The sequence below is a fragment of the Lagopus leucura genome, unplaced genomic scaffold, assembly GCF_019238085.1.
Source record: "Lagopus leucura isolate 7727_CA_CO unplaced genomic scaffold, USGS_WTPT01 Super-Scaffold_100001, whole genome shotgun sequence".
Taxonomy (NCBI): domain Eukaryota; kingdom Metazoa; phylum Chordata; class Aves; order Galliformes; family Phasianidae; genus Lagopus; species Lagopus leucura.
Window position 1 is genome coordinate 101,807,930 of NW_024962262.1, and position 17,783 is coordinate 101,825,712.

The 17,783-nt window shown below is 43.2% G+C and overlaps 1 protein-coding gene and 1 long non-coding RNA gene across 2 annotated transcripts; one reads left to right on the forward strand and one right to left on the reverse strand.

Moving 5' to 3' along the window:
* Positions 1 to 7,989: 7,989 nt before the first annotated feature.
* Positions 7,990 to 11,346, reverse strand: LOC122178296. The gene is made up of 3 exons (XR_006178270.1): positions 11,037 to 11,346; positions 10,179 to 10,229; positions 7,990 to 8,007 (listed from the first exon to the last, which is right to left on the reverse strand). It is a non-coding gene; the product is annotated as an uncharacterized LOC122178296 (long non-coding RNA).
* A 1,019-nt stretch (positions 11,347 to 12,365) lies between these two features.
* On the forward strand, positions 12,366 to 17,468 carry LOC122178044 (cystatin-A-like). The gene is made up of 3 exons (XM_042867944.1): positions 12,366 to 12,546; positions 14,985 to 15,086; positions 17,255 to 17,468. Exons 1-3 carry the CDS (start codon positions 12,481 to 12,483, stop codon positions 17,381 to 17,383), a joined length of 297 nt encoding a protein of 98 aa, XP_042723878.1. The 5' UTR covers positions 12,366 to 12,480; the 3' UTR covers positions 17,384 to 17,468.
* Positions 17,469 to 17,783: the final 315 nt, after the last annotated feature.

Consider the following 17,783-nt stretch of genomic DNA (forward strand, 5'->3'; position numbering starts at 1 on the left):
CCACTTGGTTACCAGCTCTTCTGTTAGAGACTAGTAATAGGACTTGAACAGAGCCATAAAATGCAGACTCCATCTTGCAAACACTTTGGAATTCAGTTATGCCACTGAAATGGCTGTGAGCTCTCATGTCCTTAACAGTTTTGCAGATATGGGGAGCAGGACGTAGCTGGGGGAGTATACATGGATCACAGAAATCTGGCAGAGTTCTATGCATATAATCTCTTTTATGGTCTTGTCTCCAGTAGAGACTTAGATTAGATGGTGGCCTTTGTTGTGGAGTAGCAGGGTAGTTGTGATGCCACTCATTCCCACTTTTCTTTGGGAATGAGGCAGAAATCTGCACTAATTCTTTGAGGATATGAACTCTAATGCTGAAAAACTTTTGCCCGCATCCCCTCACAAGGTACTGCAACTGCTCTAAGCAGAACTTCACTCTGGTTGCAGCTCTCATTTCACTCTTGGAGAAAAACAATGAAAGTACTTCAAGTCTAAAAGGAGAAAAAATGTTCTTCAACTATTGCATTCCCATAGTAGCTTATTGATTATTAAAACAGTATAAATCAAGTACTGTTCAGAGCTGTGGGCTGAGTTGCTAGTAACATAATTTCCATAGGAGATGCTCCACTGATCAGATAGTGAGAGCAAATGGTTTGGATTTTGAACTTGGTTCTCTAATACTGGATCTTGTAAGGTCCTAAAATCTTTATTCTCTTTAGGGTCTGAATTTAGAACTGCAATCCATTTAAGCCACTTGTACAATATGAACTTCTGCCAGTGTCTATGAAGGTGGCATCATAGAATCACTCAGGTTAGAAAAGAACTTAAAGATCATCGAGTCCACCCATGACCTAACCATGCTACCCTAACTAACAACCCTCAATACTTCTGAAGAATTAATCAGTGTTCTGCTGTAACCATTCATTTAAATACAGAGCCAAGAAAGTAGGTTTTAATAATCCCTTATGTGGAAAAACTTTTGAAACCCAAGAAGGCTTTTAAGTCCCAAATGCTCCTCTTGTTTATAGAGGGTTGTGCCCCTCTTGTTTACAGAGGGTTGTACTAGAAAGCTGAATTACTCTATTTGGTTTACTCTGGGCACAGAGGACTATCTTACAGTGTATGGCAAATCATATGAATCAGAGGCTACTTGAATCTGGCTGCTGAACTTATTGGAACTAAGGTGAGTACCTGGAATTGCAAGTCATGCTTTGAGGTAAGGGGAAGGAGAAAAAGGCTTTGCTGTCTTAAAGAATCAGAATCATCTGAGTAGGGAGAGACCTTTAAAGGTCATCTAGTGCAACTCCCCCGCAATGAACAGGAACACCTACAGTTACATCAGCTTGCTCAGAGCTCCGTCATGGTTGACCTTGACAGTTACAAGTTACAAGCCAGAGCAGTTCATTACAGTGATCACAGCCCCAAGCCAAGACAGAACAGAGCCAAGTGCTGATTGAGCAGTGATGTGCCTTTATTAAAAGATGAGCAAGGAAGGAAAAAGAAGAAAGGAGAGAAAAAAGGAAAGAAAAGCAAGTCACCAGGGCAGATACTGTAATGTCCTGAGGGTCCGTGTTCCTCCTCCTCCCCCTTCTGAGGTAGTTGAGGATACAGTGGGGCAAGCACTGCTGGCTGTGCAGCTGGCAATTCCTTTTATGGATACGATCCATTCCAGTTGCACCAGCAGCTATTGCCATGCAGAGAGAGTCTGATACTACATGCTGTGTGCATACTGAACCAGCAATTCTTCTCCCTTTGTGTGGTGGTTGTAGAGGGCCGTAGGTGGAGTAGGACCCAAGAGCACCTTAAGCAAGAGGACTAAACTGGCTTCTCCACTGTGCTTGTGCAAAACTTGTGTTCTGCAACTTTCAGAAGAGTGTTACAGTACAGTTTTTGTTCTGAGGCCTTCACAAGATATTGTTGCAGTTCTGTCTCCAGTAGCCAGTTAGTTGTAAATCCATCTCTTAACCATCCAGAGAAAGAATTCACAATGTTGCAGTTCTGTATAGTGTTGTTACAGCCTGAGCCAGAAAGAAATATGTCACCTTATTCCCACAAGGGGGCTTCCAGCACCTCTCTGGGCAATCTTTTTCCAGATCTTCACTGCCCTTACGGTACAAAATTTCTTCCGTGTGTCCAATCTAAATCTCCCTTCTTTCAGTTTGAAACCGTGACCTGTAACATGTAACGTGTAACATGTCCTGTCACAGCAAACCCCGGTGGAATCTGTCTCCTTCCTTCCTATGTCCTCCTTTAGATACTGAAAAGCCACTATTAAGTCACTTCAGAGCCTTCTCTTCTCCAGGCTGAACAGCCCTAGCTCTCTCAACCTGTCCTCCAGACAGATGTGGAGTACATCTGGATGCAGAACTCCAGGTGAGGTTTCACCAGCACAGAGAAGAGGAGCAGGATCACCTCACTTGTCCTACTGATCACACAACATTTGATGCAGCTCAGGATATTTTTTAAAGTGACAGGAAGTACCGTCTGCAGGAACTGGCAGAGGGTAGATTTAGACTAGATATTAGGAAGAAATTCTTTACTCTGAGGGTGGTGAGACACTGGAGCAGGTTGCCCAGTGAGGTTGTGAATGCCCCTTCCCTGGAAATGTTCAAGACCAGGCTGGATGGGACTTTGAGCAACCTAGTGTAGAGGGAGTGTCTCGCTCCAATTTGTAGGAGGGAGAGGAGGTTCTTTTTAATATCTGCATACCTTGCATGCAATTAAGAATCATAGAATCATAGAATCAGAAGGTTGGAAAGGACCTACAAGATCCTCTAGTCCAACCACCCTCCCATCACCATTACTACCACAGCTACTAAACCATATCTCATAGCTCCTCATCCAGATGCCTCCAACACTGCCAGGGTCAGCAACTCCACCACCTCCCTGGGCAGGCCATTCCAGTGCCTGACCACTCTCTGAAAAAAAAAGGTCTAATCTAAATCTGCCCTGGTGCAACTTGTGGCCATTCCCTTGGGTCCTGCTCGCTGCCTGGGAGAAGAGGCCAAACCTCTCCTCATCACAACCTCCATTAAGGAAGTTGTAGAGTGCAGTGAGGTCCAATGAGGTCTCCCCTGAGGCTTCTCTTCTCCAGACTGAACAATCCCAGCTCCTCAGCCGCTCTTCATAGGATTTGTGCTCCAGACCCCTCACCAGTTTTATTGCCCTTCTCTGGACATGCTCCATGGCCTTAATGTCTTTTTTGTAGTGAGGGGCCCAAAACTGAACACAGTACTCAAGGTGTGGCCTCACCAGTGCTGAGTACAGGGGGATGATCACCTCCCTGCTCCTGCTAGCCACACTATTTCTAATGCAGGCAATTAAAAAAAATATAAATACAAATATAAAAAAAAAAGAAACAACGGTTCAAATGTTGGTCTGACCAATTTGTTACAAATCTTAACCAGGGAGATGGGGAAGGGGAGGAGGGCGATAGAAAAGGTAGGAAAGAAGAAGCAAGGAGTCTTTGTAGGAAGCAAGAGGGAGACAGTCACCACCATGGATCCAGCGTGGTTCAGAGTTCAGCCATTCATCTTCAGTCATGGTGGGTTTTGGGCGTCGTTGTTCTGCTGATGACGACAGTGACCATGGCAATGTTGGCCCCTTTTCAATGGTAGTACCAACTCTTTTATAAGTCCAAAGTGGTTGAGTCAGCTCTCCTTGTAGTGGCAGCTTCTGACTCTGGGATCTCAGCAGAAACTCCTTTGTTCCCATCTTCCAGGCCTTGCCAGCAGATAAGAGGGAGCAGGGATGCCCACTGCATCCTGTTTTCCACAGGACACGATGGTATCATTTCCCATATTTCCCATACCAAGCTAGAGCTATTTAGTCATAGGCCAGATCTTCTTAGGGTCTCATTTGTCAATTTGAGTCCTGACACTTTGTGGGCCAGTGATGGTCGAGCTGCCCCAGTATCAACTAAAAACACAACCTCTTCCCTCTCAGGTCCCACTCTCATGTTTACAAAGGGCTCCTGGTGGGACCAAATTTTTGAAAGCCCCAGATCCCCCTATTCTGAATTCAAAGCTGCTAGTAACTTTTTCTCCCTCTTCCACTCAGGGCAGTTTCTTCTTATGTGTCCTGGCTTACTGCATTTAAAACATTTCCCAGCACTCTGCTCCAACTGGGGCCTCACTCAATATCCTTGGCATCCTTCCTCTCTTTGCTTCCCTCCAGGGCCCAATCTCCCTTCCATGTTCTTTTCTCCATTACCCGTTCATTTTTTTCACCACATGTTCCACTGTGGAAACCATTAACTTTGCCTTTTATTTTTCTTTCTCATCTCCCCTTCTAACATACACTTTCTGAGCCTCTCGTAAGAGCTCCTCCAGGGACTTCTCACTCCATCCTTCTATCTTCTGAAGCCTCTTTTGCACATCTGGCCACGCCTTAGTTACAGAATTAACTTTTAGGAGCTGTTGGGCTGCAGGATCCTCAGGATTCGTCCCTGAGTATTTTCTCATTCTGTCTCTAAGTCTTTCAAGAAATTCACTAGGGGATTCTTCCCTATTCTGCTGAACCTCAAATGCCATGGTAAAATTCTGGGACTTGGGTACTGCCTCTCTAATCCCGGTGATTATTATGTCCCGTAAGTCTTTCATATTTTGCCGATGTTGTGGATTATTACTGTCCCAGTTAGGGTCTTCCACTGAGTATTTTTGCTCTGCCTGTACCACCTCAGGACACCCAGCAGGGTTATTCCTTTCCCACTCTTGCATAGCTGCCCGCCTAATCATACCTCTTTCCTCTCCAGTAAACAATATGTCCATAATAGACATCATTTCCATCCATGAGTAGAAATTTGGCCCCAGAAATTGATCTAATTGCTCTGCTACTCCTATAGGATCCTCAGTTAAGGATTTCATTTCCTTCTTAAAATTCCTTACTTCTCAGCTAGTGAGTGGGGAATTTACATAGCCTATTTCCCCTTGTCCCAGTGGAACCTCCCATAAAGGATACATGGGGGCATTGGTATGGTTAGTTTTAGGGAAGGGAAAGTTTTCAATATCCGTTTTACATCGTTCTAACTCTTTCCTGAGCCCAGCATACCTCCCCTCCTGTGAAATGACCCCATGTGCTTCCCCATTTTCTCTTTCTGGGTCTACAGCCATTGCCCTTGGGGCTACATTGGGGTTATATGGGGGAGGTAGATTCTTTAGTGTCCCATTGATTAGTTCTCTTTTCTAGTTCCTCACCTTCCTGTTCCAGACATTTCCTTACTAGTAACAGACTGGCTTCTTGAATCCAACAAGCAGTGTAGTCTGATTCCTCCTTTGAAAAGGGGGTTTTATTCTTTACATATGAATTCAGAATCTGACACACCCAATCTTCATCAGATCCATATTCTGTCCAGAATATTGATTTACCATGTATACCCTGTTTTCTCCCCCTTGCCTCCCCTATTTCCCACTGGCTGGGTACTCCAGGTTCACAATCTTATCAGAAGGCAATTACATTTGTTAATTACTTGTTAATTTACTTGTTATTTGGTGTCAGTCCTGTCATCTCCAAGATGTCTGAACACTCTCCTTGTTCATATTGATAAGGTGATTTTCTTCAGAGTCTTTGTTAAACAAAGAGTACGGAGGGGAGGTGCCTGATCTTCCTCCACACCTTCTTCAGGCACCCCCTGAGGCATGTAACGAATTGTCCCTTTTAAATTGTGCAGAACACTGTTGCAATGTTGTCTTGCTCCAGTTTATAGGAAGGAGATGAGGTTCTTTTAATATCTGTATATCCGGCATGAGATTAAGAAACAACGGTTGATATGTTGGTCCAACCAGTTTATTATAAATCCTAATCAGGGAAGGGAAGGAGGGCGATAGAAAAGATAGGAAAGAAGCAAGAACTGCATAAAGTGGGGATAGTCACCACCAGGATCCAGCAGCGGTCCCGTTGCACGACGTTCCGAAGGTCCACGGCAGAAGCAGCAGGGAGGGGAGCAGCAGCGTGGCCGGCTTTGGGAAGCAAGCAGGTAGCAGGAGACAGTCGCAGAGCCAATCCGGGAGCAAGCAGCAGCGCTCAGGTAGCAGGCCCAGGAGAGTCTGTCAGCATGCGGGAATTCCGTAGTGAGGAATCTGATGTCAGACACCCGTCCTCATGGTTTTCGATTCCTCTTTTATCCTACTTGTTCTCCTGCCTATGTGACATCCCTGGGCGCTTGAGCGAGAGTCAAGTGAGTAACCCCTGAGATGGCCATCTTCCTCCAGATAAGCCCACACAAAGGAGCACTTCACAGCCATTTAGCTGCAGCTCATCTCTCTCTCCTTGCCCCGGCCTTGTCCATCTGTGTCCCCCAGACAAAGGATTTCACAACCCTTGCCCAGGATTTGTGCATCAAAGTTCTCCAGAAAAAGGATTTCACAACCTTTGCCGAGGACTTGCCTGGACTGGTTCATCTGTGTCCCCAGCAAGCTTTGAGAAAATGATGTTTTACAGAATAATATCTTACAAATGTGTGTGACATATATTCTCAATGCTGGCTATACATAAGTTGTTACTAGCTTATATGTATATATATACATACATATTACTTTACTTACATACCAAGTATGTGTTGTTGGGGAAGATTTATCTAGAGCATTAGCAATGAAAACTTATCAGAGAACCCCAATAAAGTAGAAAGGCCCCTGAAAAGAACTATTAGTTCTAATAAAGGACCCAAACGGTAGAGAGGCCAGAAAATTAACAAAATTCTTATTTTGTTCTGATGCAGAAACAACATTCAATTCCCACACTGCTGTGAAATGAAAAGGAAGAATTTTTTCTGACACTCAGTGCTGTTGTCTTCTGTAGCCCTTAGGCACTCAAGACTGGTGAAATAGCTAATCTCTTTACAGAAAGTCTTTAAGGTTATAACTTGATTATCTTGAAGCAGTGTGAGGGAGGAGGCTTTTGACTGTTACCATAGGCTGAGACAAATAATTTCCTGGTGCTGAAGTTCAGATTTCTGTTTACAGTTAATGTATGATTTTAGAAATTTCTTGAATTCAGGGTCAGTATCAGGAGGGGAAACCTTCTTATTTTCAGAACAACATGTTGAAAGTTGAGACTACTATTCTTGTGATGATGCTGGCTGAATCATCAGATGGTAGATGAAGAGCTGTTCTCTTTTCACAGCTCTTGAAATCTGGTGCAGACCATGTTTGTTCAGTCATGGTCAATCATGTCTTAATATCGTGAAACGAGACTGATCTACTCACTTGGGAGTCCCAATCATATATTTGGAGCTGGCTTCATTTCTTGTTTAAAAATAACTCATAAACACACGTCTTGTTTATTCTGTTTTGTTTCTCTACTGGTACTTTTATTGACTACAATTTGTGTTTATCACTTAGAATTGCTTACATGAGACCACAGAGTAGTAGCCTACAAGCTGCAAAGCTTTTTTTCTTCCAAAGTTGAATAGTATATACTGCAAAATGCTGCACAGATTTAAGACCAGAAAGAATAGTAGAGCTGCTCCTCCAGTTAACAGCAATGCACTTTTGTGAAAAGAAATTGCAATCTCTGCAAGTGCTAGGCATACCTTGGAATTATATGTAATATCAAACATCTTTTAAACAATGGTGACACAGGGAAGCTTGTAAATGTTCTGCAAGGATACCTGTTCCTTTCAAGGCAGTGTTCTAAATACTGCTTCTTTAATCTAGAGCTTTATGAGAGGTTTAGATGAAGGTTGCTGTCAACAGTTTAGGGGCTGGTTCAGCCCGGTTCCGTGACTAGCAGGACAGAGGGGTTTCACAAATCCACCCCTCTGGAAAAGGGAAACAGGGACCCCAAAATAATTAAAAACAGCTGCAATGATCTGAGGAGAAACTGATTTACTGATATATGCATTATGGTATATAATAATGGTATTGAAATACAAGATAACACAGTATAATATAATATAATTAGAATTAAAGCTAATATATCAAATATAATGAGAGAGAGTGTCCAAAAGGTGGATAGGCCTCACCGTAACACTGAGGTGAGATGCACAGTCCGGTTGAGCAGCAGGAGGAGAGCCTGGCAAAGAAGAGAGAGGTCAGATGACCTACCAAGGCCTTATATCTGCTCCCCTTGAGCTGAAATGATAGCAACACAGAGAAGAGGAGGCTCGGGGTGACCTTATTGCTCTCTACAACCGCCTGAAGGGAGATTGTGCTGAGGTGGGTGTTGGTCTCTTCTCGTTAACTGGCGACAGGACTAGTGGGAATGGCCACAAGCTGTGCCAGGGGAGGAAAAATTTATTCTCTGAAAGAGTGGCCAGGCACTGGAATGGGCTGCCCAGGGAGGCAGTTGAGTCACTGTTCCTTGTTGGAAATGTCCAAATAACTTTTGTCGGGATGGTATCTCTGATAAAGCAGATTTTATTTGCTATTGCAATGGCGGGCAACCTATGGACACAACATGACAGCCTTTATACTCTGTTTTTTCCCCCTTGCCTCCCCTATTTCCCACTGGCTGGGTACTCCAGGTTCACAATCTTATCAGAAGGCAGTTACATTTGTTAATTACTTGTTAATTTGTTTGTTATTTGGTGTCAGTCCTGTCATCTCCAAGATGTCTCAACACTCTTCTTGTTCATTATTGATAAGGTGATTTTCTTCAGAGTCTTTGTTAAACAAAGAGTACGGAGGGGAGGTGCCTGATCTTCCTCCACACCTTCTTCAGGCACTCCCTGAGGCATGTAACGAATTGTCCTTTTTATTTTCACAGGACACTCTTGCAATGTGTGTGACATATATTTTCAATGCTGGCTATACATAAGTTGTTACTATCTTATATATATATATCCTTTAATTCTCTATTCTTATAATTTACTCCATCTACCTAATCTCTACATATATATATATACACACACACAAATTACTTTACTTATACACTGAGTATGTGTTGTTGGGGAAGATTTATCTAGGGGATTAGCAATGAAAACTTATCAGAGAACCCCAGTAAAGTAGAAAGGCCCCTGAAAAGAACTATTAGTTCTAATAAAGGACCCAAACGGTAGAGAGGCCAGAAAATTAACAAAATTCTTATTTTGTTCTGATGCAGAAACAACATTCAATTCCCACACCCTGGAGATGTTCAAGGAACGTGTAGATGTTGTACTAAGAACATGGTTTAGTGAGCAGTATTGTTAGTGAGTGCACTGTTGGACTGGATAACCCTGGAAGCCTTTTCCAACTATAATAATTCTATAATTCTATGATCATTGTTAATGTTGATTTCCTTCCATTCTGCACAACTCTATGTTTGAGAGAAAAAAAAAAGTTCTCATGCCCTGAAGCCAAAACGAACAAGCCCATAAACGTAAAGTCCAATGAGTGATTTATACACAACATTAATGTATTTAGTACCTCTCCTAGAGTCTACCTGAGACTGTGACTTAGCTTTGTACTTGATGCATTTCTTGCTAATCAGAAGCAAGAGGAAGAATGTTGCCCCGGATACTGTGCCACCATCTCTTTCCAAGGGAGTTAGTGAGATCTGCATCCTAGTGAATGAAGAAGTTTGTAAAGTGGCCTTGTTTAGCACTGACGCTGCTTAGTTATTGAATGTATTCTGTGGCTTCTGACCTCAGTAAGGTGAACTAGCTCTTCCAGTTAGCTCGTCTGCCTTTCTGTGGAAGTGTAGTGAAAACTCATCAGTGTTTGAGTGAATCAGCTGTGTGTTATGCAAAAGAATGAGGTTGAACTCACTGGCTTGAGTTATCATGTATTCCACAAAATGTGCTACGAGTATTTCATCTGGGGTGGTGAATTCAGAGGAAATGGCAGGCTTCCAGCTTGAGCACTTGTTCCCCAAAACTGGGAATATATTTCTGAAAGATGTTGTACCAGGAGAGCTATTTTTCCTCATATGGCTTTTATTGAGTCACATAATGCAGCTGTGTTTGGGAAATCCTACAACATCTTTATCTGTAACATGCTCCTATCTCATTCTGTATATCCCTGAATTTAGTCCCCTGTCAGCCCCAGTTTCTCAATCTCAAGTTATTTGTACCAAGAATAAACCTTGAGGCTAGATATGAAGTGCATGTTTGCAGTGTGTTGCATCACTTGTTATCTGTGAGGAGGTCAGTTTTCAAGAAAAGTGTAAATGGTACAACATATTGAATTACTTCCATGATTTTCTGAATGCAACCATATGTTCTGTAGGAAAGGTAATGGAATTAAATAGTTCATGGTACTTACCTGAGCCTAGGATTATTTTTTTTCCCCTTCTGTCTCTGGCCACGCAGCTTCCTGATCAAGCAGAAGGAACTAAAGTCACTGCACAGAAAACAAAATCTGCCTATTTAGAAGGCTATTGAGATCCTAGAATCCTAGAATCACAGAACAGTTTGGGTTGGAAGGAACCTTAAAGTTCACCCAATTCCAACCCACCGGCTGCAGGCAGGGCTGCCACCCACCATTTCAGGCTGCCCAAGGCTCCATCCAACCTGGATGGGGCATCCACAGTTCTTTGGGCAGCCTGTGCCTCATCGCACTTTGAATGAATTCCTTCCTAACATCTAAAATAAATTTCCCCTCTTTTAGTTTAAAGCCATTCCCCTTGTCCTGTCACTGTCTGCCTGTGCAAATAGTTGGTCTCCCTTCTGGCTGTTAGTTTCCTTCAGGTACCGGAAGGCTGCAAAGAGGTCTCCCCTAGAGCCTTCTCTTCTCCAGTCTGAATAAGCCCAGGTCCCTCAGACTTTCTTCATAGGAGAGATGATGCAGCCATCTGATGATCTTTGCGTCCCTTCTCAGGAGTCAATCCAGCAGCTGCACATCTCTGTTATGCAGGGGGCCCCAGGCCTGGAGGCATTACTCCAGATGGGGCCTCACAATGGCAAAGTAGAGGGTGACAGTCACCTACTTCTCCCTGCTGGCCGCTTTTGTGCAGCTCAGGATGCAGTTGGCCTTCTGGACTGCCAGCACACACTGCAGAGTCATGTCCAGCTTTTCATCCTCCAGTATCCCCATGCCCTTCTCTGCAGAGCTGTTCCCAATGAGTTCTTCTCCCAGTCTTTACATGCCTGAGGTTGCCTTGACTCAAGTGCAACAACTCACATTTGGCCTTGGTGAACATTGTTAGGTGTTCATGTGCCCACTCCTCGAGCCTGTCTAGCTCCCTCTGGATGTCATCTGTCTTGTCCCACACAGTAGGTTTCGAGGGAGGTGAATCCTTTTCTGTCTCCTGAGTCACACGTCTTCTAGCCAGCAGGGGTCTGCAAGTCATCCTAGACTCAGAGGAATAACACACATCAATTTATTGAAATCTTTTTTAACAACAACTAATGCTCTCAGAGGTAACATTGGCTAATTTGCTAATTATGATTAATAGGAGTTACAGGTAAGAAATTATTAGGCAATGGCTACTGCACAGAGTGAAAGAGTAAAAGAAGATAAAGAGAAAAGATTTTAAAAAATGAGGAAAGAGACAGACAGACAGATACACAGAGCAAAGTGGTTCACTACTCCTTGATCCAACTATGTCTCGGTGTCAGGTGCTGATCTCCACTAGTGATGGGTCATCCACAGATTGTGTTGGTCAGCTGATGACTAATGACGACATTACAAACTCTTACTTATAGTCCAAAGAGCCGAGGCTGCTCTTCTGCAGTGATGGCTCCTGGCTTCAGGATCTCAGCAGAAACTCCCCTGTTACTGTCTTCTAGGCCTTGCAAATTTAAGTCAGCAGGTAGAGGAAGAAAGGAAAAGCCAGCTTCTATTTTTCCTTCATGAGATACAGTAGTATCATCTCCAAATCTCTTGTATCAGCTGGTTTCATTTGCTCTCAGGACAAATCTTCAGCCAATAAACACTCCTGGGCCTTCCCCTTCAAAGGCAAACAAGTCCAAAGAAATGCTTTCAAATGTAGAACTGTCCACAAAGTGATGCTGATTGCCAAATGCTGATTTGAGACATTCCTTACCTGTCTCAGACAACATCCCTTCCTTCTATTGTGACAACTGCACCACTCCGCTTGGTGTCATCAGCAGGCTTGCTGAGTGAACTCAATCCCATCATGATACAATTTCAATGGGACTTGTGCTAAGGAAGTTTCTGAATGTTTTCTGCTGATCTTGGATGGTGTTGGGAAACACTAGGTGTGACTTTGATCAACTTCCTGAGTGCATGGGATAGTCACCTGCATGTGGGTGGAGAGGCAAGAGCTTCTGGTTTCAGCCCAAACCAACTATCTTAAATTATGGGGGATGGAGACACTCATTTACTCTTTTTTTATTGATGTGGAAACATTATACACATAAAATCTGAAAGTGTTCTTTACATATAGTATGGGTGTAATTGCAGCTTTACATGGCTTTTGCCTCTATTTTCCCCATTTCTCTCCCCCTCTTGTTCAGTAATGGTAAGCTCCATATGTTAAACGTCATATGATTCAATGACACATGTGTATGTATTTATAGGAGGTGCCTAGTTACTCTTCTCAGACTTCACTGGACATCCCTTCTCAGAACCATTGTACATCTCAAAGAAGTTTCCTGCCACCATGATGACTGGAGGCTTGTCTGACCCTAAGCCTGCTACTCCAGAGGTCCAGCATATTGCTGACCAGGTGAGTTGAACCCTGCCTGAATTCCGTGATGAATTCTGTGTAAAGGGCTGAATCTTGAATCTTGTGCGAAGCTAGAAAGACCAAGTGGTGATACTGAGTGTTTAAACTGAAGAAGCTGAAAATGGGGATCTCTGTGATTGCCAGTGCGTATTTTCTCAGCATTTTGGAGAGGCACTGTGCCAACAAGATGAAGCCAAATCACTTTTCTTTCTTTGTCTGTGGATAGGCATAGTGGTGGCTACCTTTAGTTACTTCTTGCATATAGGTAGAAGGTCAATCTACCATGTCAGCACTGAGGTATTTGAAGGGAGAAAATTCCTCACATCATTGATAACTTGCAGATCCCGTTATGCTCTGTGGTGTAGCAACTCTTAAAGTGCTATCAGGTGCATCCCAAGGAGCTGGAGAGGGACAAAAAGGTACAACAAAGCTCCTTTCATGACACCTGCCAGGTGATTCCAGCAGTCGCCTTCACCCTCACAGTTCTGAGGGATGAGTTCTTCCCTCTGCAAGCTGCCCACAGTGTAACTTAAGCCCTCCTTGAGGAAATGCATGTAAGAAGCAGAGGGGCTGAAGACGCTGGCTGACAGTGCTGCACACTGCTGCATGTGCAGGGCTCCAGCTCCCTTTTTTGAGGTGCCTCAGGGGATGGTATTTGTACCAGCACTGCTCTGTGTTTCCTGCAAGCTTGCAGGCTGTGAGCAAGCAATGAAGGAGCCAGAGTAGGAGAGCTGGGCTGTGTATGGGACAAGGCATAGCCAGCAGGAGATCCTGCCAATAGGCTGTGTAGGCTGGACATATAAGTGGGGAAGGGTTGGAGTATGAAGGAAGGAGATGGTGGGTAATGCAGACAGGCTGGTCAGTGGGGAGGTCATTTACTACAAAACAGAAAGGGGAAAGGTTGTCTAAAATTCTTTGGGAATGTGAATTGAATTGTTTAGGAGCTGTATCACTGTTCCTTCTATGTAGAACACTGTAACAACTGTAGAGAATAATACAAATAATATGGTGCTCTGCTACTCTCAGTACCTTTGGGAAAATGAAAATGAATTATTCTTCACCATTTATTTTCTACAAGGTGAATGTCTGCCTTGTGCTGAGAGCGGGAAAGAGAAGTCTCTGTGGTCCTCCCAGTGGCCCTGATCCTCCCCCTGCAACCCTTTCACTGGCTCTGTTCCTTTGCAGAACCTCACACACTGCTGCAGAGCCCCTCATAGGAAAAATACTGAGAAGGCATGAGTTGTGTTTGGGCAGCCCTGCTGTGCTCCCAGCTGGATAAACGTCACCCTTTAATAATGTCATTCTGTATGGTTTTATGCTCTGCTAAGAGTGGGAGCAATTGGTGTGATTTGAATGCAGTTATGAAAAGTGTCTACAAACTGTGGTATGTTCAGGACCTGTCAGCTCTTGGGATTATGTGGTTATGTACTTGCACCTTTGCCTTCTCTGTAGCCTAATCCTTAGCAAGCTGGGGGATGTTGTTTGTTCAGTCTCGTTTTATAGCTGTTGCCTAAAACTGAGGCAAACTGAGGAATGTTTGGGGTTTAAGCAGTTGTTAGATAAGGGCTTAGAAGCAGCTTTTTTTCCATTTGAGGATTAAGAAGCTGCCTGTCTGCGTGCCTGGTTTTACGGAAGGCTGTGACAAATGAGGAAATAGTGGTCAGAGTTTGTGAGACATCCTAAGTCTGGAGAGGAGCAACACTGATGTTTTTTTCTACAGAGGCAGGAACCAAGGGTACCAAAAACACCACAGTTAACTTCTGCCCCTAGCAGCCCCCAAACCCACCTGGCTGGAACGCGACTGGAAATTTTCCTGTTTTCTGGAGTCAGCAGCTCCTGAGCTGGAAGTATAACTGTCTGCTGTCTGGGACAGAAGCCACATGGAGAAGCCTCATTAGTGTGCAAGAGGAGCAGATGGCTCTGAGCAGTTACTTGAATTAGAGTAAGAGGTTATGAGAAACCTGCATATGATTAATGGAAGTTATTGGAAGAAATGTTCAGACATGGTTTAGTGAGAAATATTGGTGATAGGTGGGTATCTGGACTAGAAGATCTTGGAGGTCTTTTCCAACCTTGGTTGGAATGGAACTTGATTATTCCAAAGCTACATTATCTGCAGCTGCTGTGTAGCAAATGGCTCATGATGTTTACACAGGTCTGGCATTGACCTGTGGCAGGATACAGTTTATCTGGACAGCTTGTAGGGAAAAAAATCTATGAGGAAGACTAATTGTAGATGAGATGTTAAAGAGTGCTGGAGGTAATATTTAAAGTAGGAAAAAGAGCTCAAGACTTGGATGTACACTGAGTTATTTTGGTGGTTCAGAGTTTATTTCATTACGGGTGTATGCTTGGAAAGCTGAAAATTTGGAGTGGTTGTCAGGAAGGAAAAGCTAAAATATGAACCTACCAACCATTCTTTCCCTTTCTTTTTACAGGTGAAGCCACAATTAGAAAGCAGGGAGAATGAGATCTATAACATCTTTACAGCCATAATATACCGGACTCAAGTGGTTGCTGGAATCAACTATTTCATTAAGGTTTGTCCATATGATAAGAGGGACTACTGTAGTTAAGCAGTGTAGGTGACTTGCTTCCATTTCTTGCCACCATGCAAATATAGAAATTCCTCTTATGTGACTAATGGAGTTAGGAGTATCTCCATATGTTTATAAAATTCTTCTGTCACCACCATACAACAGGAATATAAAAACTTAAAAAGCATGCACAGCTTCTTCAGATGTGAACGATAACTTCTTGCAGGATCATCTCAGAGACTATGGATTGCTTTATCAGCTCAAATTATCTCTACCAGCCAGAACTCTTCTCCTTTTCTTTTCAAGGCAATACAGGGGCTTTCCTATTGCCTTTCCGTTCCCTGGTAGTGATTATTTCAATTAATTCCAGGTCAGCCAGAGGATCTGATGGAGAAATATTATTTTAATGTAATGCAAGCATCCCAGATTCTGCTGACAAGGGCTGCATGCAGGCATGTGTCCATGCTTTAGTTCTGTGTCATCTATTGCAGAGGAACAGCCTGCATGCTAGTTCTTGCTTTATTTAAAAACAAAAACAGTAACAAAAGACAATAAAACAACAAAAAAAATTCAACAACCAAATCAACAAAAAAGCAAACACTTTCATTTGTGAAAGAACGCTTCACTTGGAGTCCTCTGATAGTGTGATTCATTCTCTTCTGGAAAAGCTTACCCATGGATTTGAGCAGCTTTTTCAGAAGTAGCATGTAAGAAGTTAAAGAGCGTAGTTTGCAACCAGAATGGAAGGCAGGAAAACATTGCTAAGAGGAGGCTGGCTTTCTGTAAGTAGAGCAAACACTGCATCTGTGTGTGGCTGTGTGTCAGCCACTTGACGTGCTCCCTTGACGTGAAGAGAATTGGCAGTTGGGGTTTGGGGGGCAGTGCTTCTGCAGAGACGCAAGCATTTGCTCTCATGTTATTTGATCCGTGGAAGGACAGACACTGCCAAACTCTCCTTAAAATATCTTCTCACAGTTAGTTCTACATTCTCTGGGCACTGGGGAATTGTCATATTATATGGCTAATCTGAGCTCTGCTTAAATGAATGTTTATCCTTGTCTTGCTCCTGTGAGATGAGCCTTCATTTTTTGGGCAAAGTGCTGATGAAGAGTAACAATTCACAGAAAGCTGTGGTAAAGCTAGAAGTCATGTGTGGTTGCATTTCTTCCCTCAGCGCTGTCTTATTGCTGACTTAGGCAATCACATTTAAGTACTTGCCTTGGTTCCATGCTAAGCCTCATGACCAAGCTGCTCTTAGTATTGACTGGCATGAGCTCTGTCACAAGAGCCATTCTTTGCAATACTTTGGAATTTTCCACATTACAAATATTTTACCAACAGACTTACAGCTGAGATGTAATCCAGACCAAGACATAGTGCCATGCTGTTGTCACCAGAAAGCATGTGAAGACCTCTTAAAGCCAAAGGCATTGAAATTTTCTTTTATACTGTGGACCTCTGTAGGAGTTAAGCACCTGTTGTACTTGGCTCTGCACAGAGGAAATAATGCACAACTTTGTAGGAAATCTTTGTAAGGACTTTTCTGGAGGGAAAGGCAAGTTTATTAAAAAAAAATAAATTCATAAACTCGTGGTCATTCCTGCAAGCACAAATACATGTCACGTTGCCTGGCCAAGCACCAATGTGTTTGGAGTGATTCTGAAGACAAGAGATTTGGCTTTCAATTGTCACTGCTTCTCTACAGTGTTCCTTAGAACCATGTGCTGGTTTTGGATAGTTCTTTCTGTATCTTGTAGGAACTCTCTGGGTCTTGTTCCCACTCTGAGTCATTAGGATTTGCTTGTTGGCTTTTGTCTACTGATCCAAGAACTCTGAGAAGTTTCAAGCTGATGGACTGAGTGGAATCTTCATGAGCTAAATAGATAGGATGCCATCAAAACATATTTCCTATTATTCCTCTGGGTGCTTCCAAACCTGGGCAGTCCTCATTTTCCATTAACATGAATCTGAAGTTTTTATAATGGTTTATTACAGTCTCTATTACATAGAAACATAGTTTCTATCATGATTTACAGCCCAGACTTGATTAAGAACTGTTTAAGTGGAACTGAAGATATGCCTAAAGCTTAAGCTCTGACAGAACATATTCTTGAGTATACACACTTTAATTATTCACATGATCTTCACTCTCCTGCTGTTCTTGTTTCCAGGTCCAAAATTCTGATAATGGGTACGTCCACTTAAAAATATTTCAAGCCCTTCCTCAGGAGAACCAAGGTCCCAGCCTTACCGATTATCAGACTGGCAAAACCAGAGATGATCCTTTGGTCTACTTCTGAGGGTGGTGAGGAATGGTTCCTCACTTCTGCAAGTCACATGTGGATTCTGCCTGTTGGCAAATGCATGAGAATAAAATACACTTGAAAGCTGTTCATCTAGCATGTGCCATGTCTATATCCGCTGCCTGGCTAAAGCTTCAGTGGGCTCTGAAGTACTAGTCACACCTGCTTCTGCCACCTATACTACTGTAGCTCCAAGTCAGTGTACACTACACCCCTTTCAGCTCTTCTTTCCAAGTACTGTCAAGACAAGCTCTGAATACAAAGCTCAGGCTGTTGTGAGAGTACTTTTGAGTGAAACAGGCCACATACTTCTTGGGTTTGCTTTAAGTGCATTAATTACAATCTACTGGCTGATCTTCAGCAGCTGTGTGAGATAAATGTATTTCTAGGGGAGGAA